A 26,928-nucleotide genomic window follows, 5' to 3' on the forward strand; every position below is an offset into this window, starting at 1 on the left:
GACACGGTGTGCACATCCAGATCTGCCCCGGCACTGCCGGCACCGCGGCTGCACTGGCGGGGCACGGCGGGGTGGGGACCGTGGCTGTGGAGAGGTGCCAGGGCAGGAACCGAAGATCAGGAGAAGGTACCTGAGCAAGTGCCAGGGAAGGTACCGGGGTACAGGAGGAGGCTCCCGAGCGGTGCTGGGTGCGGGAGGAGGTTGGGGAGCGGTGTCGTGGTACGGGACGAGGCTCCGGAGAGGTGCCGGGGTGCGGGAGGAGGTTCTGGAGCGGTTCCGGAGCGGTTCCCGAGCGGTGCCGGGTGCGGGAGGAGGTTCTGGAGCGGTTCCGGAGCGGTTTCCGAGCGGTGCCGGGTGCGGGAGGCGGTTCTGGAGCGGTTCCCAAGCGGGGCCGGGTGCGGGAGGCGGTTCCCGAGCGGTTCCCGAGCGGTGCCGGGTGCGGGAGGCGGTTCCCGAGCGGTTCCCGAGCGGTGCCGCTCCGCGGGCAGCAGGGGGCGCTGGCGGCCCCAGGACGGCGCGCGCAGGGCGGGCCGCGGCCGGGGCTGCCCGGGCACCGCCTGATCGCGGGGCGGGCGCGGCGCGCGCGGGGCCGGCGGGGCGGCCGCGGGGCGCGGGGGCCGGCGGGGCCGGCGGCGCGCGCGGGCGGGCGGGGCGGGGCGGGGTCCTCGCGGCCCGGTGAAGTCACTCTTTGTGGCGGCTCCAAGATGGCGCCGGTGCTGGCGGAGAAGAAGCTGCTGGGGCCGGACGGGCCCGGCGGGGCCGAGCTGCCCGGCGAGGAGGACGAGGGGCAGAACCTCTGGTGAGCGCCCGCGGCCGCCCGGGGCCTGCACGGCCGGGTGAGCCCGGGCTCCGCTGGGCTGAAGCGGAGCGCGGGCTCTCGGCCGGTCGGGGCCGCGCTTGGGTCCCGCGGGCGGCGGCGGCGGGGCCCGGGGACAGCGCCGGGGGGCCCGGGCGTGCGTGACGGGAACGCCGCGGGCGCAGGGACGGGAGTACGGGGATGACGCAGAGCGGGGCAGCGGGGCCCGGGACCGCGGCTCTGCGGGACGTCCGCGGGGCCGCCTCCGGCCAAGGCGATCTCGTGTGTTTTCGGCTTTTATTTCTAAAGAACGCTTACAAAAATACCTATCGTGGCAGAAGGCCGTATATCGAATACAGCAATCGATTGCGATGAGAGTTAGTTGGAAAGTAATGTTCTGCACTATTGCGGCCTCTTGCAAGGGAGGAGAACTTTAAATGTCCCTGCCCGTGGTTTAGAAATCACAGAAGCTCTTGTGTGGAAGGTGGCACACTTGCGGTGCTGCAGAGCGCAGCTGTGGCTGTGACAGCCCCGCCGTGCCCAGCCCGCATGTGCCGGCGGTGGGTGCGGATGTGCTGAGCTCACGGTGCTGTCACCGCTCCGGGCCGCGCTAACGCCGCCGCTCTGCTGCTGCTTCCCCAGGTCCTCCATCCTCAGCGAAGTCTCCACACGCTCCAGATCTAAATTGCCATCGGGCAAGAATATCCTTGTTTTTGGTAAGTTTGGGTGTTGGTTTGTTGCTTTTTTTATTTATAGAAACAAAGTGTGTTTGAAACACCGATTATTGCAAACTGGCACATGGGGTCGTTACAGTTGGGTTATGTAATTTGATTTGTGGTCTTGTCTTGTGCTTATGGATCTGCTTTCTCTTTGATTTCCACTGTAAAATAGATAGCCTATTTTAAGTAAAAATAGAGAATAAGATGGTTCTTCATTCTTATTGTTCTGGTGTATGCCACTGGATTTAGCTGAAACACTTGAAGGAGAACAGCAGATAACTGTGATTCAGAAGTGTGCAAGGATGCTTCTCATTAATTAAGCAAGTTGTGAAAAAATCTTTTCTGTGAAGTCAAATGTAATTCTGAAGGTGTCTTTTTTTCCTCTACAAACTTACTGGCAGGTGATGACGGTTCAGGCAAAACCACACTCATGGCTAAAATACAGGGAGCAGAGCATGGCAAGAAAGGAAGAGGACTGGAGTACTTGTATTTGAATATTCACGATGAAGATAGAGATGGTAAGTTTGTTTCAAATGCAATCTCTTTAATGAAGTGGCTGCCATGCTGTTTTAATAATTGTGCTTTGATGAGTGTGTTCTGGGCTACGCCCCGGTGGCTGGTTCAGCTGGTGGTGCTGGGAGTTTTGGAGCTGTGTCCATTTGTGTGGAGGGAAAGGTTTTTCAGTGCCTGCCTGGGGCAGGGCAGCTCCGGGGATCCCTGCTGGCCTAGGGGAGATCCCTTGGCTGGTGGTGACTTTGTAGCAGCTGCTGTGGCGTTGCTGTGGCTACTGTGTGACTAGAGAGGGAGAGGGATACATCCCTGAGAACTTCTTGCTCAGCGGGGATTTCTGGGCATAGGGTGTTTCTCATCGGGCTGTGTGTGGAATTTTGGTTAGCTAGCAGATGTTTTGCTCGAGTTGACTGAGAACTTAAAGTCAGAATAAGCGTTTACTTTTGTCAAGCTGGAGCTGATCTCTTTGCTCTTTGCCCCTTGTGTTTTGGTTGCTGCTGCTGATCTCTTGTCTCTCTGCTGTATGGAGGGAGATTATGCCAAGGGACCATTTAAAAGCAGGCCTCGTGATCACATTACTCATATTTTTGAGGAGGCTGGGGACAGGAGGAGATGAGGAGTGAGTTCTTTATCTTTGCTCCTAAATGTGCTTCTCCTGATCTCGTTTTGGGCAAGCTGCTAGGCCTCCTTGGGTTGGATTGTCTTTAAAAATGGAGAATGGAATGTCATTCTCCCTATTCATGACTTCCTTCAGAGCTCAGCAGAGGGAAGCAGTGGTGGTGGTTCATGCCTGTCCCTGGGAACAAGTAGGAAGATCCTGTAATGGTATTTTGGAACTGGAGATGCACTGAAGGCTTGCAGGAGTGATTAAGTGCCATATGTGACTGGTTGTTATGGAGATGGGGCCTGCACTCACGTGGCAGGAGCTCCCTTTGGATACTGTTAGGCACAATGAAAGGATGAGTGCATTGCCATATCTTCCAGGGGCCTCCTTGCAGTTCCTAAAAACCTTTTGGGCTGTCATTTTAAGTTCTTCTTCAGGTTCTGGCTGTAAGTGCTTTTCCACCATGCAAAATCTGCTTTAGTTCTGCATGAACACTTCAGGGTGGAAAAAGCCCCTATGATTAGGAGGGCTGGGACAGCCTGTGTCATCAGGCCTCTGCAGCTTCAAAGGAGATGCTGTTACAAGCAGAAAAATGTTTGCTGTGCTATTTTCCCTGGTGTTATCTATCAAAGCTCAAGTGTATTCCTACACTGGAAGTATTTTGGGGCTATTCCTGAGTGGCTGAAAGTGATAAGTATTTGAAGTGATTAGGAGAGGCCTGTCATAAGAACTCAGGCAGCACTAGCAGGGAAAAAAGAGATCTTTTTGACTGACTACAGGCTCAGCTGGCCAATTCAGGTCTGCATGCATCCTCTAATGGGTGCGTTAGGAGCTAATAATACATGCCTTTTTCCTTTCTGTCTCATTAGTGTCATCCACAAGCAAAATAAATAGCAAAGTGGGTCAGGACCTCCCAGCAGGCAGAGATAACGCTCTTTCTTCTCTAGGACAGGTTTGGATTTGGTTTTTAAACTCTGTGTGCTTCAGATGAGTGTATGCTCATATACAGATTGGGGAACAAAGGCTTTATAATTGACCCACAGTTCCGGGAGCCATAAGGAATCTCAGAGTATGCATTCAGGAGCTCAGGAGCAGATGGGTGGTTCTGAGGGTCTCTGCTTTTTGTTAGACTCCAACCTAGCCAAGATGAGATCAGAAGGATTTCCAGGGGTTCCAGGTCAACACTGGTAACTGAAACTCTGCAGTGGAGTGAGATGATCTCAGCTTCTTTCCCAGGTGATAGAAGATTTATTTGCTCTCTTATTCTTCTTCACTTCAGATAAGTTTATTCTGTCCAGGAGAAATATTTTCCTCATAATGCTGAGTCATTCATTATCTACTTCCCACTTTCCCTAGGAAAGCTTAGGGAAAATCTTTGTTGTTTCCTATGCTGTGGTCTCCCCTCCCCATTCCTCTTCAAGGGATGTTTGAACCTGGCTGCTCCTACATCTAAAGTAGAATATTTCTGGATTGCTGGATGCAATCTTAGTTTACTGTTACTTTCATCCTTAAGATCAGCTCAGCAATTAAATTGTTCTTTTTGGTTTGTAGGAAAGTCCAGGAAGTATCTCTGCCCTGTGGCTCACAGAGGTGCCCAGGGCCTGGGTGGATTTCCATGTCCCCTGCTGGTTTCTTGGCAGCTGGAGGCACATGGGCACTGTGCTCTGTCCAGCTGCTCCAGCTGTGCCAGGTGGCACTGCTCAGGGTGACATGTGGGCTTTGCTTCCCAGGATACTGAGGATACTGAGGATGCAGGGCTCAGGATACTGAGATTCCAAGTCTGCTACTGAATCTCTGTCTGAAAAGTCTCTTTCTTTTAAAATAAAGAGGTATCTAAAAAGATAGATACCTTTTCATTTTAAAGTTATATTTTATCACTATCCCAAATGCTGCCTAGGCCAAGGCATTTGCTCAGAAAGAGGTTTGGAGAGACCTGAGAAGCAATCCTGGGAGAGAGAGGATTCTCCTAAATCCCCAGCTGCATTATCCTTAGAGCATATGGCTGCTCCTGCATACATGGCACTGTGGTTCATGTGGATGAAAGCATTTATAGCACTGCCTGCAACCTCAGCTTTGAACATTAACTGATCCTGGAGCTCAGGCCCCAGAGCCCTCCATTAGTGGAATTTCTCAGGGAATGTGGCAAATTTCAGTTTTTTGCCTGTCTTTATGATGAACAGATGGTTTTTGTCTCTACTGGTTAGTCTGCTTTTGAGGGCTGAGACTCTGAATTCATAGGAGGTAGAAGGGAAGCTGTGCACAGTTTTCCTAAAGGATCTGTGTTTCCAGAGTAGCTTTCAGAGGCCCCTGCAGGGCAGAGCTGCAGTGGGGATGTAGAGCAGAGCAGGGAGCCAGACTGCATGGCCTGCTCTGTGCTCTGTGTGTCAGCTGGAGCACCACAGGGACATTTCTCACCTGCCAGGCTGCAGATGCTGCTGTGCCCAGTGTGCAGGGAAGAGGAGCCATTCTGGGCTTGCATTCTTGCTTGTAACAAAACAAAGCAGTCTTGGGTTTTGCCTCAGGTTTGGACTGGCTTCAGCCATATCATATGCATATTCCAGCTGAACTGGTTGTTCCAGATTGAGCCAAGTCTTGCTGCTGCACTAGTTTCTAATGAGAAAAATAGTCTTTTTTTAAAACAGTTTTCTTGAAAGTTTTCTCCTTTTTTGCTTCTCTTCACAGCTTGAGCAAGGGATATGTAATTGCCACTGATATCTTTTGAGTAGATGCAGATGTAGTTGCAGTTCACAGAATCAACCATGTGCAATAAAATTCATCAAAGCTGGAAAATCTTTTTCAGGACTAAAGGGCCAATGGAATATTGACAGGATTTAGAGATGTGATTTTAGCAGCTTTTGTAATAGCCTGTGATAAGTTGCTCCTGCTTTCCCAACAGGACCTGGGAATTGTTTGCTCTGTTTTTGTATGTTGTGTCATGGCCAGTGAGAAGGGCCCAGTTAACATTCATGGCTAAGACCAAGCTTGATGTGGTGCTGACAAAGCTGAATTTACCACCAGGTCCTTGCCAGATTATGAGCACCCAGTGCTGTATTTTGATGTTTTAGCAAATGTGAATCACAAGACATTCCTCTGTCCTGTTAGAAAGGAGCAAAACCTTTCCTTTACATACAATGTTACTTTTTTTTTGCTAGAGTACATTTTAATGTGAGTGCAAGGCCTCCTAGCAGATTGACTGTGAGTGGTAGTTCCACCTGTATTCTAATTCCAGTCTGCATTCCACACGTTAAGCAAAAATTAAATCCTTAAGGGGAACAAAGAAGCATAGCAAACAAAACAATTTTAACCTTAGATATTGGCTTTAAAACAAGACTTAGAAGCAATGAATTTGGATATTATTAATTTTTCTAACTTGCCCAGGTGTGAAAGTCTTTTCTGCAGAGTATTCCCCACAGGAGAATCCATCAGCACTGCAGAAAGCTGTAAACTTGCATAAAGTATGGATAGATTTGCATTAGGTTTTCAAAACTTCCCTTCATGCTCCAAGGAGACAGTTGTACATACACACAGTCCCTGTCTATTAATAACTGTTAGCTCATAGAAAGCTCACGGGGTTTTTATTTACTGGGAGGCTGCTGCTTTGGGGGTGTACACAGGATGTTTCCAGGATGCAGAGAATCCTGCACAGATATTTCATTTGTGCATTTCTGAGCTCCACAGGGCTTACCCATCACTGTGGAGTGAATGGAGGGGTGCAGCTGGCAGTGAGAGGAGCTGTAAGTTCCCATTGTGGCTGTTTGCCTGTTTGTGTGATGGCTGATGTTGGAATTTCTTAGCACAGCCCAACAGAACTTACAACAAATGCTAAACACAGACTGCCACATGCAGCACCTTGATGAGGTGCCTGAAACTGGGCTGCTCAGTAATTTTGTCCAAGGCCTGATTAAACAGGTAGGATGTATATATCTGTCATCTTTTCTTCCTCCAGATTTCTTAACCCAGCTTTTGTCTTTTTCTGCAGTCAAGAGGGGTGGATTCCTTCCCAGAATAAAGTTCTGATAGCCATAGTAACTGGATTTATTTTGTGAAGCTGAAAGATTCAGGACACAGAAGTACAGTGAGGCAGGGTAATTATGAAGCTCAGGAGCTGCTTTGAAAATCTGGGTTCTGCAGTGGCTGGTTTGCAGATCTCTGTGTTTCAGAAGTGACATATTGTGTATGTAGTGCAAGAGAGACTCACTGATCCCTCTGGATGGCTGTAGTAAAATGGGGAATACTTAGGGAGGGGTACTAAGAAGAATCTAGAAGATAGAAACAATGAAGTTGTTCCTCTTCAGCAGGAAGTTCTGAGGATAATGTTCTCTCTTTCCTTCCCTCATTTTTTTCTTTTTTTTTTTTTAATTTGGAAGAGTTGGTTGTTCATGCTACCTGATACATCGTTTCTGGAGCAAGCTTCTTTTTCAGTTCTTATACTCCTGCCAGGAGCTCAGTTTTGGGGTAAAATGCCAGCTGACCCAGCTGATCCCCCTCTACTCTGCCTTGCATTCCAAGGAAGCATCCTGCCACTATCAAAAACACTTGTGGAAGAAACACACAAGCTGCAATACCAGCTCATTTCCCCAGTGCCCATTTGGTCAGGAGCCTGCAGAAGGAGCTGGTGTTAAGTCAGTGTGAGTTAAGAGCAGGTGGCACAACCTTGTTGGGGAGCTGGGGAGTTCATCCTCTATTTGCTCCTCCCACTCCTGTGCTAGAAACTTAAGCTGCTTATTGCTGGTATCTTGTTTGCAGCTTATTTCTGCTGGGAAGTTTCTTGAGTGTGTGAAACCAGTTTGTGTGTGGGAGACACCAAGGGCAGCGTTCATCCCCTGCTGGGCTGGGGCCTTACACACACATCCCCTGTGCTCTGGGTTCACTGGGCTTGTTTCTGATGCAGGAATGTTGTGCAGCAATTAAAAACTGTCCTGAGTAAAAGCTCAAGCACAGAAATTATTTTTTTAAGGAAAATGTTCTGAACCCAGAAATGAAAGCATTTCTGCCTAACATAGGCATTTACACAGCAACCTGTCATAAATAAGCAGGCAGAGTGTGCTGGTAGCTGGGTCTGCTCCTTCTGCTGAACACTGATGCTCCCACCTGGTCATTCCCAGCCCTGGATCTGCTGCCTTCCAACTGTGCCTTTTCCTTTCAGATCACACTCGCTGCAACGTCTGGATCCTGGATGGAGACTTGTACCACAAAGGGCTGCTGAAGTTTGCTGTTTCTGCTGAATCCCTGCAAGACACCATCGTGGTCTTTGTTGCAGATATGTCTAGACCTTGGACTGTTATGGAGTCTTTACAGAAATGGGCCAGTGTCTTGCAAGAACACATTGATAAGATGAAAATTCCTCCAGAAGAGATGAGGCACATGGAGCAGAAGTGTAAGTCTTTGTGCATACATACATTGCTGTTGGTTTTTAATTAGCTCTCACAACATTTGATGGATTTCTTTGGGCCAGTGTTTTGAGAATGGGTTGGATAAAAATTACTCCTAAGTTGTGATTGCAACACTAATTCAATATACTGTGTTAGGCTTTAAAACCACTCTTCCAGTTTTGCTGTGCTGACAAAACATCAGGTGAATTATTGGTCTAGATCCTGGGCAATAATGAGATTTTGATAATTTAATTTTTAAAAAAGGCAATTAAAAAAAAAACTCAATAAAATGACAGATTCAGTTTTTAAAAGATGGTGACAAAATTCAGTGACGAAGTGAGCTGTCTGCTTTGCTGTGATATCTCAGCCACGTCCCATTCCCATACTGTGCTTGTCTTACAGAAAGTCTCTCTGCCCTTGTTCTTCTGGTGGCTCAGAACTGGTTCTGGTTTCTGTGAACCTGGTGCAGCTAATTGTGTCTCACTACAGCCATTCCTACCCTGTGACTTCAGGAATGTTGTATAAATTAACCTTCTTTCCTGGCATATCCATGGCAGGATGGAATCTAGCACTGGCAGGCAGTCATTGTTGCAGTATTGGATCCTGCAGTGCTTTCCTAAAGTAGCATTGAATGTTTCTTGAGATTTTTTTTTTCTGTTTTCATATTGAATTACTCCAAAATAAATGTCTTTAGTGGAAAAGACCTTAGCAACTTCCAGTTCTTTTAGATGAAGTAGATTCAGCCTGATCCTTTGTGCTTGCTGCTTTTGCTCCTGGTGGCTCTCTCTGCTGGAGTGTGGAACCCTTGCAAGGCTCCTGAGCTACCACAGGGAGCAGTGTGATCTGTGTGACCTGTGACCACTCAGGTGTATTTGTATAGCTGATAATCCTCTCTGAATGTTAAATATTGTGTTCCCAGAAGCCTTGTGCCTACAGCATACCAGCTGCAGTTTGGACTTCATGATTGAAACTACCCAGGTTTGATCATCAGGTTACATTTAAGCAAGAAATAAAATATGAGAGGTTTTAGGGGAAAAAAAAGTGTCAGAGATTTTTGGAATGGGAAATGGAAAGGCAGTTCTAGTATCAAAATCCAACCCAATTTGCACGTTTGTGAGACACTACAAATGTTATGGCAATCCAAATAAAGGGCGAGTTTGTGCACTTAAATTTTCCTTTTGGAAAGAGAAGCTTTTCAGCCTTCCCTTCAGAGTGCACTCTGTGAAGGAGCTATGGCACAGCTTGAGTGCCCTGTCTGAGGAACTTAGAAGGCTTTCTAATAGTGGTATGTTAGATAGAGAATTCTAAAGTGTCCTAGAAACTCCTGGTTTGTTCTGAGCTCTGCTGGAGCCAAGGGAAGAGGAGATGGGAGAGGGGCTGAGTTCCCCCTTGCCTGGCTCCAGTGCCATCCCCTGGCTCAGCTGTGCCACACAGGGCCTTGGTGGCTTCAAATTTCCATCTCCTGTTCTCAGGCCTTGTGCTGGACCCTTGTGTCACCTGGACACATCTCTGGCTTCTGGTAGACTGTCCCTGGGGCCAGCTCTGTGCTCAGAACCTTGGCCACCATGTCCTGTAATTCTCTCAGCAGCCCCTCCTGAGGAAAGGCCCTGGTAACTGTGCCAGGGTACTGCACACGTGCCTGGTGACTGCCTTGGCACTGCTGCCCCTCCTGAAGCTGCACAGCAAAGCTCTCCTTGCTGAAATCCTGCTGCCTGTGCCTCCTGGGGTAGGCTGCCACGTAGAAAATGAAGTCACTGGCTTGCAACAGCTCAAATATGTGAAAACCAGGATAATGAAGTTGACATGAGGGCAGTTGAAACATAGAAATGGAGTGCAGAGTGATGGGATGTGCTAAATTTAAGCCCCCTGCAGCATAAGACCCCCTGACTTCTCTGGCAGAGGATTCCCTTACTCCTGCTCCTCCATCCCCAGCTGAATGTCCCCAGAGCTTTCCCTGGCTGTCACACTCAGCACCAGGAACCCTGGGGAAACACTGCCCACTCCTGCCCCACTGGCTGCAAGTGCTGCCAGGCTGTTCCTTCTGCATTGCTCAGGTCCTCAGAGTTTGCAGAGATGCCTTTGTTAGCTCACCCTTGGCAGTGCAGTTGGGCTTTGGTGCTTGTCTCTGCTGGGAGGCCTTTCTGCACCCAGCCCTTGCTCCTGTGTTTGCTGGTTGACATTCTGACTCGTGAGAAGCTTCCCTTTGGAGTTAAAGAGCTTCCAGAGTGGGCAGCAGGACACACATGGAGGCCAAGGAATGCACCCAGAGCATTGCCTGCCTGCACTCACTCCATCTCTGAGCTCCTTCTACTCCTTGCCAATACCTTGGCTAAGGTGGACTCAGGTACATAATGTCAGCTATGTCCATTTAATTCAGGCTCAATTCTGATAATTCATTCTTTGAGTAATTATTTCAGGGATGTTGCCTCCCTTTTTAAGACAGCAGAGCAGCTAAGGTGGCTGTCAGCAATCAAGAACTGCAGAAAGGAGGTGTACTGGTAAAATGGCAATTACACCAATGACTTCTGGGTTGTTTGAAGCTAAAGAATTGAAACAAAATAACATGTTTTTGCAAATTGTGTACTGTCCCATTCAAGCTGAATTAGTTTTAGATTGTCTACCTTTTTGCTTTTCTGATTTGACATAGAGCTGAAAGATTTCTTAAGCTAAAAGATTTTTAAAGAATAGTTTATCCCGGTATCTTTTGTCGAGAATTTTTTTTCACAAGACTAAAATTTTTAATGATCAGTAAAGATAGAGCACAAAAAAAGCTAAAAGTGATTGTGAAACTTTGAAGAGTGTAAATATGGAATGATTTTCTCAGAAAAACATTCTTCCTTTTTCTCATTTTGCCGTTCAGGGCCTTTGGGATTTATCCATTAAGTTGCAGTGTTTGCCTGCATTTCCACATTGCAGTTTAAGAGCACTGAGCAGATTACTGTTGCTGGAACAACCAAAGCTAATAATTGTGGATTGCTGTCTCAGTGGTGCTTCTAGTCAATGCATGTCCTGGGTGATGCAGCACTTTTTGGTGGAGCTACCTTGCAGTGCCTTGTGTGAAAATCAGCAACAAAAGTTTGCTGGAACCTTGCTTTCATTTGTTGTGTCAATGCCAAACTCCAAAGAGCCACAAGTTTGGTACATAAATGAGCACTCTGTAGTGGAGGTGGGATTTCAATGGCACATCATCACCTGGTGAGAATTTTATTAACAAAACAGGCCATTCTGAGTACTCCACCTTAGTGATGGGTGGCAGAATTTTACAGATTTCCAGAGGAACTGTTGTTTTTCTGGCTTCCTATTTTATGTGCATCATCTTGGGGGTATTTTCTGTTGAAAAACCTTAAACTAAAGTAATTTTCACTATTTCTTAATAAAGAAAATAGTTGTTTTCCATACTATATAGAAGAGGATTCCTCTGTTAGAACTATGGGGAGGAGCTAATATTCATAGCTCATTAGAAAAAAAGGAAAAACAAAAGATGTTGCATTTGCTCTTACTTACATTTCTAAAATTTTTACAGCATCTTGTGTTTTCTCATGTTGTTGACTGTTTCTCTTTTTAGGAGAGTTCTTTTTTCCCCAAATATGAAGGGGTTTATGCTTAGTAAAGAAGAGATTATTTTGCTTTGATATGAACAAAACCCAGGAAAGGAATACTGTCTGATTATAATGCTGTGGTAAATTGAGAGCTGTAGTGTCAAATAGTCTTTTCTGTTTAAGTCAGAGAGACTCATCTGAACTGCTCTAATACACTTGGCCTCAAAAATAAATAGTAATGGGAAAGCTAATAAAGGAAAGTGGCACTTCAAAAAACTCCCTTTGTTTTTAAATGCTTCTCTTCTGGTGAGATAATAAACATGTGGAATGTGCAGAATGTGTGATGGAATTTTTGACTAAGAAGCAGTCCTGAAGACAGCATCCTTTGGAGCACTGCTGTTTCTCCTCCACAAGAAGGCACTGTCTCCCCATGTTAAAAGGAACCGCATTTCATTTTCATTTGTTTGTGTTTCCTTGCACCCTGGCATATATTGAATTGGTGATTGGAAGTCTTATGGTCTATATTTAGTTTGGAGTTTTTAGGCTTTTCTCTGGAATGGACTTTTCTTCCACAAGAATCACACAATTTTATATTTCAGCTAAGCATTGTAGATTGTGCAGCTTTAAACAGAAGAGTTTTCTGATTTGTTCTTCCTTCCACTCACCCATGCCATTGCAGAAAAGGTTCCTGTTTGGAAAGGTACCATGACTTCTTTTTGCAGGGCTTGTATAAGAAGCTTCCCTGAGGTTTTACCACTTCCTAAAGCTCAGGAGGCTCATTGCAGTTCCTTCCCTGGTACAGGGGGTGCTCTGAGCAGCCTCCCTGTGTGGCTGGGCTGGAGATTGGTGGCTTTTCTAAGGAGTTTTCCTGACTGCCCCTGCAGTCACTCTGCTCCCACTGTTTCTGAAATGGAGCCCTTGTGGGAGCAGATCATGGAGTTTGCTTGGCTCTTTCCTGAGGGTTCCTTATGGCTGAGTGAGGAGGGGGAGAGCCCAGGGCCTCGGGACAGTGAGTGCCTGGAGCAGCCACATCCAGCACACAGATTTAGCTGGTCTGTGGCTTTGGTCTTGAATAAAATACATTCAAGTGTAGATTGCAGCCCATATTTGATAAGGCACGTGTGAGTTCACAGAGCATTTCCAAAATGACCTTAATACTATTGCCATAAATACTGTTGCAATAAAATCAAGCTACTAATACATAAAAAGCATCGAGTTTCCTCTAGGCCCCACTGTAGTTTTCCAGAATGCAGCTGAGTCTCTTCAGGTAGTCTGCAGATGCTCTTGAGTCTGTGTTTATGCAGATAGGTTTTATATTTCTAGCACTGGATGCCTGCAACAGAAATGTAGAGTAATAGGAACTGAAGTAATTGTTTGTAAGGAAAAGTGGCTGTTTCAGGTCGGTGTTTTCTATGTACATTTATATTTTCACCATGCTTTCTTCCACAATAGGTATAAATTGCAGGGTATAGGCTGTGTTGCTATAAAACCACATTTGTTTCCTGTTGTCAACTGCCCTATAATGAAATGTTCAGGAATATGCATTTTTGCAAATAATTGTGATTATTCATAATGACTCCAGATCCTACTTGATCTAGCTTCCTGTAAGTTTTGGTGAAGGAGTATTGTGCTGTTGGAAAGGGCAACAAGGCTGAACTTGCATTCAGTTCTCATGTAGTATAAAAATTTAAAAAACCCCTTGAGATTTCTAGTTAGTTGTAGATTAATTGTGGTTTAAAAAGAGCTAGTTCCTTTGTTGCAGCCTAAGAATCTCTCTCTTTTAATAGTTATCAAGGAGTTTCAGGAGTATGTAGAACCTGAAGAAGGTTACCAAGGATCACCACAGAGGAGAGGCCCCTCGTCTGGCCAGGAGGACGAGCACGTGTCCCTTCCCCTGGGAGACAACGTGCTGACTCACAACCTGGGCATTCCCGTGCTCGTGGTGTGCACTAAGGTGAGGCTCTGCTTCTCTTGGCTTTCACTGCTCCTCTGTGAAAGGCATGCTTTCTGCAGACAGGCAGAAGGAATTCTGGATTAACCGTGGAGGATTTGTTCTACAAGTGAGCTTCTGCCATTGACATCAATTTTTATTTGGATGAATGTACTGGTTTAGGGCAAATTTGTTAAAGAATCTGCAAAGGAGGGCCCCTCCAGAAAGCAAAACCCACACGGCCCCTCCCCCCAACCGGTTCGGGAAGAATTCCTCGGAGAGAGGTGGAAAGAACCTGTTTATTTGACAGACACAGCACCCCCCAGCACACAAAATGAACAATACCCGATGACACCGCTCTGAGAAAGATGGCAAAATCAGAAAGTCTCTTTCGGGGGTGGTTGCTCTGTTCTCAGTCCCTCCGGCGCTGGGCCAGCCGCTGCAGCCGAACCCTTGGTGTTCCCGGGTCCCAGTCCGGAGCAGGTTCGAGATGGTCACAGGAACAGGAGAGGAGAAACAGTCCAGGAAGCAATGTGGACTGTTTAGCTAAACTAACTAATAAGCAGAGGCAAAGCAGAGCAGAAGCAAGAGCAGAAAAGCAAGCCAGCCAAGCAGCAAGCTAAGCAAGAAGAGAGAAAAAACAGCCCGATGTACGCTCTCTCTGTGTCCCTGATAAGAGAAACCCAAACAAAACTTCCACTCTTCAGAGCCGGTCTTAAAGGCACAGAACAGAGGAATGGGGATACAAACATCATAATGTCAACCCAGGACAATGAAATAGTAATAACTTTATCAATTATATGTTAATTACTTTAGTGTTTGATTTATCAGTGCTATTTTAGAACCAGAGGCTCAAAGTAAATGTGATGGGAGTGTGTGAGATTAAGGAAGGTGTGCTGGGGTTAAATGCCTGAGTTTTTCTGCTTTGTTTTCCTGCCTCTGCCAGTGTGATGCAGTGAGTGTCCTGGAGAAGGAGCACGACTACAGGGAAGAACACTTTGACTTCATTCAGTCACACATCCGCAGATTCTGCTTACAGTGTATCCTTTTCTGTGCTGAGGAGATTGCCTCTAATCTGCAGGCAACAAGAGATGTTTTCATGTTGAATTGCACAGAACATTCGTCCAAGAAATTGCTCTGCAAGATTGCTATTGGTATTTAGTTATTGGTTAGGGTATATGCTACACATACCTAACCTTAGGTAATGTATATAGTTTGTTTTTTTGAAAATGTTGGCAGATGTATAAAATACTTTATAGTTTTTAAGTTGTGCATGGGACTTTGGCCTTTTGTTCTTTTACAAAGGGTTTGCCTTACATTTTGTGAAGTGTTTTTTCTTGGTTTTCCCCTCAGAAATTGCAATTTCCATGTAAGCCTGAGATCTCATGTGTATATTAAGCTTTTGACTTTTTCCAAGTGAAGCAAGATGCAGTTTCCATGGGAGGATGGATAATTTCTGTATATGTTACTGAAAAGTGCCACAAGCCTTGCCCTGTTATATCCCCTTCATTCCTGTATACTAAAAGTCTCTAGTTTTGCCTAGTTAGTAGCTATAAATCTATTCATTCCTGTTTTGAAATTCTTGTTGTGATTTAGAAACTGTATATTACCTAATTTTCCTTAACCAGAAGCCCAGATGGGGCTGCCTTGATTTATACATCAGTTAAGGAGGAGAAGAACCTTGACCTGTTGTATAAGTACATTGTACATAAAACCTACGGTTTCCAGTTTACCACGCCTGCCTTAGTGGTAGAGAAGGATGCAGTTTTTATGTGAGTCACTGGACAAGCAGCATTGTGCCAGGGGGGTTTATTTAGCACTGCACTGCATGTAACATGGATATGAAAGTAAATTAAATGGTATGTTGTTCAAAAACTTAGCATGCAAGTCTTGTGGAATCCCAAATTTAAACAGCGACTTAGTGCATATTACTTGACTCAGACTATACTATTCCTGTTTTTGGATCCTTGGAATTCAGCTGAGTAATACAGCTGATCTGTAAGAAAATTGCCTTGTTTAAGTAGAGGGCAGTAAATAAATGTTCTCTGTAGAAGTTGCAGAAAAGGTAAATTCTTATTCTCTTTACAGACCTGCTGGTTGGGACAATGAGAAGAAAATTGCCATTTTACATGAAAACTTCACAACAGTAAAACCAGAAGATGCATATGAGGACTTCATTGTAAAGCCTCCTGTAAGAAAGGTAAAAAGGGGTCATATCTTTCTGTATCCCAACAAATAAGTAGAGTTTGCTCGAATGGCTGCTAAGGACTATTAATATTGAAGAACTCCAAATATAAATTGTGAAACCACGACATAAATGTAACTCTTTTTTTTTAATCTAATTATGTGAAATGTCTGGCTTTCATTTACTAGTTATTTAAAATACAGCAAGCAAACCCAGAAGCCATTCACCTTATTGAATGAAAGGCAGTCCAGGAATAGCTGTTTTTACATTTACCATTTTTGCATGCACGGGGCAGAAGCACACCCAGAAAATGGAGAATTCTCTTGCAGGACATTTCCATTTGTACTCACATGGCTTTGAGGTTGCCATGCAAAGGCAAAGCAAGATCATGTCAGCTCATTGAAGAGATGCAGATGAGATCAGTATCCAAACTTAAAAAGTGCTCATCTCTGTAGGACAGTTCTGGCATCACTGTTCATCTACTCCAATATTTTTTATTTTACAGTATTTTTTAATGGCAACTTCTTTAATGGTACTATTATTTTAAATGTGGAAGAGCAGTTTAAAAAAAAGTGAACAGTAGTCTTAAAGATTTGCCTCTCTCTTCCCTTTTGATCACCAAAGCACAAAAACCAGTTACAGTAATTTCAGTTTTTACTTATAACAACAAAATGTTTTGTTCAACAGTTAGTCCATGATAAAGAGCTGGCAGCAGAAGATGAGCAAGTATTTCTTATGAAGCAGCAGGTAAGAATGGAAGAATGAAAATAAGTCCTTCCTATGTAAGGTTTCACTTTAATTTCTCCCTTGTTACTGCCTTTGGTTTTTCATTCCTCATTTAAATCACCAGGTAGCTGTTTCTCAGCTTTGCAAATTCAGATGTAATTGTGAAGTAAGACTTTATTCTAACAAATGCAAGTAGGAAATGTGGTCACTTAACTTGGCAAGTTGAAGGGAAGATATGCTGAAAACAGAAAGAATGTACATGTCAAAGGAGAAGAGGAAGAAGAGACTTTGTATTTCACCACACAGTTGTATTGATCTGTGAAATACTTTTAAAATCTAACATCTGAGCATTGCAGTTTCCTTACAGCCAGAGGTTTGAAAGACTTTATTGTGTCAAATTTGGCTATGCTGTAACTTGCTATTTTCTTTATTACTCTATAGTTTAAAAAATATAGCAATAAGTCCCTATCCAGGATTATAAATGTCCTGGAGGTTACAGACTGGGGTGTCTGTGATTTTGGCTTTGAGTTCAGGCTGGCTGTGTGAAACAAAGGCCCAAAGCTTATTTACTCCTTGCAGTCAGTCCTCTAGAGGCACAGTGGGGAAATATGGAAATATCAAAGAGGAATCCTGGAAATATCAGGAAAGAGATCAAGTAAACTTATGGTTACTCAGCTTCACTGTATTTTATTCCTCTGTATTCTTTGAAATCTATTTAATGTGCTAATGTGTTGTTTTTGCAGTCATTCCTTGCCAAACAGCCAGCAACGCCTACAAGAGCATCAGTAAGTAGATCCAAGGAAAAGAGTAGGAGGTGTTTTGTTTCCTTGGAGGGAAAAAGAGAATGATTCTAACCTGCAGAGATCCATTTTTTGTATTTAAATGTAACCTACATAATCTCTGCAAACTGCAGAAAGGAAATAAATAATGAGGCAATATTTTAAAATGTTGCTTATGAATTCACTGTGGAAACATTGGATTATTGAACTGAACATTTCCTGCCATGATTCAGCCTTTCCTGTAGTAGTGGCACATTCCCAAAATAACTGATGTCTTGGGTGCTTGTTTGTTTTCTTTCTCCAGTGTGCATCACTACATTGTCAGTAGAAAGGCTGAAAAAGTCTGTGATGTTAAGCTTGCTTAATGTAACTAATACTTTAAAATTCTTTTCTGATGTGTGTGATTTGGACTTTTTAAGGAATCTCCTGCAAGAGGCCCGGCAGGATCCCCAAGGACTCAAGGCAGAGCTGGTCCCACCAATGTACCCAGTGCCTCACCAATCACATCAGTTAAGAAACCAGATCCAAATATTAAAAGTATGAATGAGCATTTTACTGTTCTATCATGTGTTATTTCCCTTAACGTGAATCCTCTTCTGTAAAAAAATTTAGGTACTTATTCACTAATTGTATAGCTAGTTTAATAACAGAAATGCATTTATGACATAACTTTGGATTGTTTTTTTCTTTTCTGGTCATTTGTGTGACTTGGACTAGAGTTCTGTTAGTGCCAAGCAGTCAGACAGAGGTCGAGTGCATCCTAATTTCCTTAAATTGCCTCGACACATTTATTATGAATCAGGTGGATTATTAGGGTGGAGACTGCTCTAAACTATGACCAGTTTTATACTTCATATCACTTATTCTGGACTCCAGAGCAAACCCTGTTCCATTGGGTCATTTGTCAGTGCCATTTGCTGTGGCAGATGGAGTCACCTGGAGATGAGATCTTTCCCTGACACGCAGCTCCGTGCTGTTGAGGGGCTTCTTTACCCTCTGGGCATTCAGAAGGTCTGCAGGGCCAGTGATGTTTTTTGTTGTGCACTGTAGGGCCATGCCTCACTTCCAGGGGGTGAAATGCCCTTCTGGATCCTGTCTCATTGCTGAATTGCCAAGTTTTGATTTGTTAAAACAGTGTGGCATGAAAGGCTGTACTAGAACATCTGTGCAAGTTGTTAATGGGCTTATTAGTCTGTGAATTTCATGTCTGTACTTAATAATCTTGCTCTTGGCTTTTACATTTATTAAAAGCTTTAAAATGTACAAATATTTAGATTAAAATTTCATTATACCCCCCATCATTCCAGAAAATCAAGAATGTGCATTCAGCCATCTCTACCTATGCAAAGGACTTGGGTATTCAAACTGAACAAAGGACAGATTTTCTCAGAGCTGAGGTTCATTTGCTTGATTGGCAAGAGATTTGTATCTATGTGAAAATAGGTTATAATTTACCAGCTCTCGGTGTTGTGTGTAATTGATATTTGCTTTTTGTCTTTAGATAATGCTGCAAGTGAAGGTGTCTTGGCTAGTTTCTTTAACAGTCTCCTGAGCAAAAAGACTGGCTCTCCTGGAAGTCCTGGTGCTGGAGGAGTGCAAAGCACAGCCAAGAAATCAGGTAATTGTTTTTAATAGTTTATTTGGCTCCTTGGTCCCTGTGTGTGTCTCTGACACTGGTCAGGAAAGTGACAGACCTTGACAGATGACAGTACAAAATGTTTTTAAAAGAACTAAACTAAACATCACAACTCCAGGGTTTCTGTAAAATTCTGTTAATTTTTAGTGAAGTTGCACTGCTGGGATTTCACTGACATTTGAGTCTTGATCCTATACTGGAAGTGCTGATTTATTTTTCAACTTCAGAATTCCTTCCTTTCTTTTCTTGATGCTTCGCTGTCGCAAAGGAGATGCAGTTCTTTGGGTTTGGGCTGGAGTTAGCAGTGAAACTATTGAAATCTCCCCAGAGTTCAAGCTGGAATGAATCACTGCTTGTGACAGCTTGAAGTTGTTCACTCATTAATTATTTAGAATTTTATTGCAATCCAGCACAGCTGGTAACACTGACAAATGGGTGCCTTCTGTGTGTGTGCTGTGACTGCACTGTGGGAGAGCCTTGCTGATAAATAATGCAGCAGTTCAGTGAAAATGAAAGAAACCTGTCAGAGTGGTTGGTACCTACCCAGACCTTGGTGGTGCAAAATACATTGTCCACCTGACAGATGGAATTTACTTTTTTGATTCTTTGACTGTTTCTGTTCAATACTGGTATTCCCATCACACTGAATGTTCAGGAGCTTTCCTTCCAGAATTCCTTTACTATTAAATTATTGATAGATGCACTCCTTCCTTGGGATAGATCCCAAGCTTGTGCAATCTTTTGGGTGTTAATGGTGATGCCAAACCCACAGTTCCTCAAACCACAGCTGAGAGGGGAAGATAAGGCTTTCTGAACTGGAAATGAGAAATATGTGCTCCCAGCCACACTGATGGTTCTGTCAGTCAGACAGCCAAGGCAGTTGGAGTTTGGGTATTTTAAAATTTCTTTATAACTGGGAAGATTAATATATATGACATTTCGTGTTCTAAAAGTTCAAAAATGCCTAAGATTGGACTTAGAGCAAGTCAGGTGTGATTTTTGTGGGTTTTGTTTCAGCATGATGAATCCTGTAATTTTGTCTTTATTAAATTTAATTATGATGAAGATAAGAAAAGGGATTTGTATTAAATATTATTTCCATAATAATATTGATTCCATGTTATAAAAACGCTGAACTAATTCTTTCATAATCCAGAATGCCCTCTTCAGTTAAACACTGAAAGATGTCCCCATGCTTCATCAAATGCATCCTCATGTTTTACTCACAAAGTCAAAATAAATTTTGTAGAAATAGAACTGGAATTATTTTTAGGTGTTATTTCATCCATGATTTCTACCTGAAGCAAAGTCAGTTGTGTTTGTGTTTGCAGCAGTGTTTGGGTTTGAAAGCTGCTCCCTTTGCCTGTGACTTGTGTGTGGGCTGCCAGAACAATTCAGCCAGTTCAATACATTCTATGCCTCCTGGAAGGAGGGTTTCTAGTCTGTAGCAAATTCAGTGTCTCAAAAGCTTGTGTGTTTGCTTAATCATTGCTTTCCATTCTATCATCATGCATTGCTTTGGTAATTTATGAAAATATCTTTTTCCCCAATCCTGACTTTCCAAATCGATTGTTGTCTCTTCAGGCACACTTTCCTACATATCTTCTCTCTTCAACACCAGACACAGTAGATTGCTGAATAAAAGTACTGACCAGTGCTATGGATAATTAATGTGTAATTTTATGAATTAAAATCCATAAATTTTCTCTGAAATATCAAGGCTTTTTTTTTAAAAGTTTATTTCTGTGAAGGAGATGTGATATCAACCACTTCTCCCTTCTGCACAGGACCTGTTATCCTTTCACAGAAATGTGGGTGGCTTGGTAGAACCTGTCAGGACAGACCCTGTTGGTTGTTGGGCTTATAGGCCATTCTAAGCACCTAAAACATAACTGCATTTTCTGGGAAAACTGCTCAACTAGTCTGTAATGGGCTGTACTCTGTGAGTCTTCTAGAACACTCTATGCCTTCCAGGACTTTCAAAGATAACAAGTTTTTATTTTGTTTGTTTTTTTTTTCCTTGTGCCAGCATTAACTTCTAATTGGAATAGATAATTTCTGTCCTGAAACATGTAAACAGAGCAATCATACATCCTTCCTTAACTTTGATTTTGATAGACTAAAGTAGAAAAGTTCTGGTCTCCTGCTAGAGGTGAGCTCTGTTTTTCCCACTAGTTTCTTCATTAGTTCCCATCATTGGCTTATTCTTGTCCTGAACACAATGATCAGGATGTCAGGATATCAGTATCAGGACATTGTACTGAGCTCTGCAGATCTCCCTCGCTGCAGTGCCTGCTGCAGCAGTTCTTTCTTGGGTGGAAGTGCTTTTCCTGATTGATCTCAAGGCTGGCTTTTCTTGGCTACATTGAGCTTTTCCTTTCCTGACTTTGGGAACAGAGCAGTTGGCTTTCACTCCCAGGAGAAGGTGCCTGTTCCTGTCACCTGCTGTGCTCACACTTTGTGTGAACCAGTGAAATATTAATCTGTGCTGAGAAGGGAAGGGCTCCTCATGCTCCCTCTTGTTGGGTTTCTGAGGTACCTGGTGCTGGTGAGAGCAGAAGAGGTGACCTGTTCCTTTGTGGAAGAGGTGAGCAGAACATCAGAACATCTTGGGGAAAGCATTATTTCCAGCAGCATCCTCTGTGCGAGTAAATGTGCTAAAATTATCTTTGTAAGCATTTCAAACGTCGAAACTGTTTAAAGAGCCTGACGTTTTCAGAAGGTTGATGACAAAAATATTTAGCTTTAAAGAGACCATCTGTTTCTCTCATAGCTAGGAATAGCTTGGGGTTGAAATGTTGAGATTCTGTCCCAGCATGAGTGACAATGTGGGTCTCAACAATACTGGTCAGCCTCATTGATGGATTGGTTTCTACTGTGACAGTTCTTACCTGAGAAAAATCTCTCTTCTGGGCAGTGTCATGTCCATTTTTCCTGCTGTGCCATGCTGCTTGTTTGCCTTTGTTTCTGGACTCTCTTTGATGCCTAGATTGTGATATTTCAAAAAACTTCAATTGGTTATTTCTGTGGTGGTTTATTTTTCTACATGTGAACTTCTATAGCCACACAGTTACTTCATTTATATTCACAAGAAGATTCTTGCAAATTCTAAGGCTGCCTTCCCTCTCTATTCTTGTACAGAGGATAAAGAACTCAGGTTCCCTGCTCTCACTCTGTTCTAGCAAGGGGAATTGTACAGAACTGGGGGCATTTAATTGTCCAGAACACATCTCCTTGAATGAGGCCATCACTCCATGAAATTTATAGGGAAACTGAAAGCAAGTGTCACTCTCATTCATCGTTGAGGGGAAACTCTTATTTTCTTAAAAACTGCTCCCTGTATTTCTCCTCCTTTGGAAGGAGCTCCCTGTGGTAGGAAAGGGGAGTATGTTCCTGTGCATTGGGAGTTTTTCCTGTCCACATGAGGTATTTGCAGGACACTGCTTGGGGTTATGCTGGAGCCCTAAGGAGCCAGTTTGTCCAGTATAAAAAACAAAGTCGTGGCTTTTGTTTAGATCTGCTCTTGTTTAAGTGAGGATTTTGTGTGGCTTTATTGTTTTAGGGTTTAGGCTTTTTAGACTCCCAGGTGCCATTAGTCTACACATGAAGTGTTTTGTATTTTAAGTTCTGTTACAGTGCATTAATTAATGTACTAACTCCTAAATTTTGCTCAAATACTCCTACTTTGAGTAGATACTGTGTAGAGTGCTGTGGCTTATAAAACCTTTCTAGTGATTAAAGGTAACCTTTTAACTTGGTTATGTCTTTGTACTTTGGAAAAAAAACACTTGAATCTCTACCAGTCAAATCTTGCCTTCTTAATGTTTTCAGCATGTACCCTGGAAAAAATCCACCTAATATTTCACACACATTTGAGCTGGAAAACAGATGCTTGTTAAATTCCTTGGCTATGTAAGGGAGCTGTACATGGTTATATAATCTACTTTTTGTCTAAAAATATAGCTTTTTAATCTTAAATGGTTGTATGCTCCATGCATTAGGATATATTGTTCCAATTTTGGTGATGAATTTGTCTGTGGGTTTATAATTTTCAGGAACACTGAAGTAAGCTGATGGTTCAATTAGGGAATTGTTAAAAAGTTTTGAGTCTAATATAGAAATGTAAGATATGCCTTCCCATGAAATACTTCAGTGTGTCTGGTTCCAATTGAAGAAGTGCTTTGAAATGCCTGCTTGGAGATATTACATGAGCATGCAATTCCTGTCCCCTTTTGAAGGGAAGCGTTGGCTGCAGATATCAGAGTTCTTCCTGTTACTTATTTCATATTCAAATGCAGTACAAGTGCAACCAAATAAATGGCATTTCTTTTTTAGCAAGTGTCCTACATACCTTGTGATTAAAAGTTGGGTTTAAATACAGTCCTTGCTATCAATGCCAATAGTAGAATTGTGTATGGTTGATTTTTATGGAAGAAATAATATAGTTATTTTTAAATGTTAGTTGCTATAAACATATCACTGGTAGCGTTGTGCTTTTTCCTGCTGTGTAGTTCAGCTTTTCATCTCTTTAAAGTGAATCAAACTGGAGTATCAGTCTTAACACAAAAAATACCCTGCATTGTGCCAGGCTCTGTGGCCTTGGGAAAGTGGCAAAATAATGAGAAATAAATAATATATTGCCATCTAAAGGTGATTTATTGACCACTTGTGCTTCTTGGTTAAAACATTTCATTGAAACTCAATTGCTTTGTGTTCTTTCTCTCTCCAGGACAAAAGACAGTTTTGGCAAATGCTCAGGAGGAGCTGGACAGGATCACTCGCAAGCCTGACCCCATGGTAACAACAAACTCTCCTCCAACAGAGAACGAGGCTTGATGGGCAGAACAATGCAGATGTAAATGACCAAATAACTATGTATAGTGATCTGATAAGACCAGGAATTTTCTGCTATGGCAGATGCTATCAGTTTTCTCGGGGCAGGGGAAATGAGCTTACTACATCATTGCCTTGTCCCAGTAAAAAGTGCACATTCAGGAAGTTTGCATATAAAATCCCTCTGTATAAGATAACCATTTAGAGTTTATATAGGGCAATTCTTTTGGTTTGGAGGTAAAGCAGGTGCAGCTGCATTTCCTGTTGTGAAGAACACAGAGAAGCAAAATGGAGAATTCTCTTAAAAGTACTACTGACTGCACACGAGGCAAGGAAGAGAACTGAAACCCTCTTTCAGAGTTTCTGGAATTGGCTGCTTGTATGTTTGCAATGCATTATATTCTTGGAGTGGTGGTGGTGGAACAGCATTAACTGGGGGAAAGAAGCCAAGGTGGGGAATGGAGCCCTAAAAGGGGAAACGGATTTGGGACAGCGAGAAACCAGAATGTTGGATTGACTGGAGAGGAGCAATGTTGTCAAATCCTGTGTTTCACAGGGGGTAAATAGTCACTGTTTTTAAAAGACTACTTTACATTGGAGAATTCCAGGCCAAACACTAAGAACCATGGGAATTTATTCTTGTTATAAATCTTGTTTTAGTTTTTAAAGAAGTCTTAAGAGTGTGGATGCCCTTTCTGGTGTAGCTGACAAAGGGAGAAACTAAACTTGTTTAGCTCCAAGTGCCTGGCACAGTATGTGATGTGTCTTTAGAAGGTGCTTGAACTTATTGTGCACTGTAGTACAAACAGTCACTGTTTGGTTTTATTTGAAAAACAGTAGTTTGGCAATTTGTATTTAATTTTAAATCCTGTTTTCTGATAGCTTCTGCCTTTTTTATGCCAAGAGGCTGGCCTATGAAGAATGGTGGGTGACGGATCATTTTCCCATAATGAAATGTGCTACAGAACACTCTCAGTATTTTTCTTTCTTACTTTTTTGTAACTAAATATTAGCTACCAAGCTAAAATGGATTCCTGCCTTACACCTATGGAGGTTTTTAAAAAAAACTTTCAAGGCCCTAGTTCCAACCACATCTGCTGCAGGTGCAGCCAACTCCAATTCTGAAGGTAACCTAAAAAGTATGAATGTGTACACGATGGACATCCTGAAGAAGTTGTTTTGTGTTTTCTTTCATGTAGCATTTCATTTGAAAAGATGGGTTGTGGTTGTCCCCGTTGCTCTAAGGGAGCCCTGTCCATGGTCACATAAACCCTCATTCTGTACAAACGAACACAGCTGCAGTGGTTACTGAAATGGCACTTTGATTTTATACACAGTATGCTTGTTTTACATGGACACACTACCAGAAATTAAAAATACCAAGCATATTCTGTGCTCTTAATGCTGAAGGGAAAAACCACAATTTGAATTATACAGAGTTTACTTTTTATTAATATGAACTTGTTGTACTAAATCTGATGTCTGGATATAACTTCCCTAATATATATTGTTACTTTAAGATACAGAATTAGACTGACCACTAACACAGTGCTGGGTGTTAACCTCAACTCCTATGTTACAGCAAGAAGCTGTTCGTGTGAGTCTGTCTAGACATCTAGAAAGCTAAGAGTATTTACTTGCCTCTTTGACAAACATTATCATGAGTATGTTACTTGTGCCAGTTTTTTTGTTGAAAATACTCGATTTTTGTTTTGTTTTTGTTTTTGTTTTTTTTTTTTTACTTTTTTAAGAAATGGTATGACCTGAAGTTATACAGTTGTCTAGATAACAGTTAGACTAAGACTGTGGCTGGCTGATGGTGACGTGGATGCACTTTCTGGTGTAATGGGTGCCAGTTGCAAGTTACCACACCAGAGGTAATTACACACTGTCCTTCTGACACTGAGAAGTGAGATTGGAGACTAAACCATCAAAAACTGGACAGGAAAACTAAAGTGTGTGATTGTAATGGCATGGTTTGAAAACCTCAGTCTGAAGCTGCCTTTTTTTGTCATCTAACCTGATAAGCACTTTTCTAGCAATATGGCTAAAACTTACAATGGGAAGTATTTTCCATCTGTATAAAAATGTTGAGTATACTAAAACTGATTAAAACTGTTACTGTGTCATAACTTACCAGCTTTGAAGAAAGACAAAACAGGGACAGATTTCCAGTTTCTAATTGCAAGTGAATGCTCCTAGTTTACTGAAGAGAGGTGTAAGTAATGTAGCATCCTGTGGGTGCCAAAGTCTGCTGGCTTTGGTGAGCTGCACAGTTGTTATTCTGGTGTCTTCAAGCATTGGAACCAAAGGCCAAATGCAAACAGCCTTTACATTTTCAAGTGAAACTTCATTTTATTTGCAGATACACTTGTATGGTAGACTGTTTAAACTATTATATGCCTATATTTATATGCATTATAGTGACTGCATCTACTGTTCATGTTTAAACTAAGAAAACAAAAAATGAAAGCATTCAACTTGAAGCAAATAGAAAACTTTAAAGATTGGCCCTCCATAAAAATGCTGTGGTTATGCTGCTTGATTTTAAGTTTGCACTTTTTTTTATTGGCATTAAAAAAAAAAAAACAAACTGTTTAAACTGAACAGAATTTCGTATTTTATTTAATTTAACTACGTTGAAAGTGACTGCTCTGTACATCGTGAACTTAACAATATACATGCTGTAAATGAAAGTTCACTGTCCTGTATACTAAGTTTATTGGTTTTTCTTCCAACTTACAATTAGGACTGCAAATGTATGAAACAAACCTTAGTCCACTTGTATGGCTTTAACCAGGTGCAGTATGCAGTCATGTGGAACCTTGCTTTCTAGTGCTGGCAAAATGAGGACGTCTTGAATTACTGGCTTCAATAAACATGAATCCAGACTGCTTTCTGCTGTGCTTTTGTCTGGGAGATGCCCTCCTGGCACTGTTTGTGTGGGAGCAGGGTGTGGGTGAGCTCTGTGAGAGGAGGAGCAGGTTGGCTGGGAGCTGTGTCCCTGGGTCAGTGACAGCTGCCAGTGCAGTCCTCTGCAGCTGGGAGCTGTGTCCTGTGCCAGTGGAGCAGGGCTGTGCTTGGGACAGCTCACAGCAAACTGCTTTGGTCCAAAAGAATGTATTTCATTGGGCTGGGGAGACAGCTGTGTGCTTCAGCAGCTTCAGATGTATTTTGTGGAACACTGTTCCCAAGCACAGCACTGATCCTGAATTAGCAGGATTCAAATCCAGGCTGTGGGAAGTTTAAGGAGTGAATTGCTGGAGTGTTGAAAATCCCTCTTCTCTGCCAATAGTCAA

General features: G+C 42.9%; 1 protein-coding gene across 1 annotated transcript; it reads left to right on the forward strand.

Moving 5' to 3' along the window:
• Positions 1-664: 664 nt before the first annotated feature.
• DYNC1LI2 (dynein cytoplasmic 1 light intermediate chain 2) lies at positions 665-26,523 on the forward strand. The gene is made up of 13 exons (XM_064723185.1): positions 665-799; positions 1,439-1,512; positions 1,917-2,033; positions 7,776-8,006; positions 13,328-13,494; positions 14,417-14,510; positions 15,107-15,242; positions 15,559-15,670; positions 16,343-16,402; positions 17,125-17,166; positions 17,580-17,697; positions 18,662-18,778; positions 23,526-26,523. The coding sequence occupies exons 1-13, from the start codon at positions 705-707 to the stop codon at positions 23,630-23,632; spliced, it is 1,470 nt and encodes a 489-aa protein (XP_064579255.1). The 5' UTR covers positions 665-704; the 3' UTR covers positions 23,633-26,523.
• The last annotated feature ends 405 nt before the right edge of the window (positions 26,524-26,928 follow it).

This window comes from Zonotrichia leucophrys, chromosome 11 (genome assembly GCF_028769735.1).
Source record: "Zonotrichia leucophrys gambelii isolate GWCS_2022_RI chromosome 11, RI_Zleu_2.0, whole genome shotgun sequence".
NCBI classification, from domain to species: Eukaryota; Metazoa; Chordata; class Aves; order Passeriformes; family Passerellidae; genus Zonotrichia; species Zonotrichia leucophrys.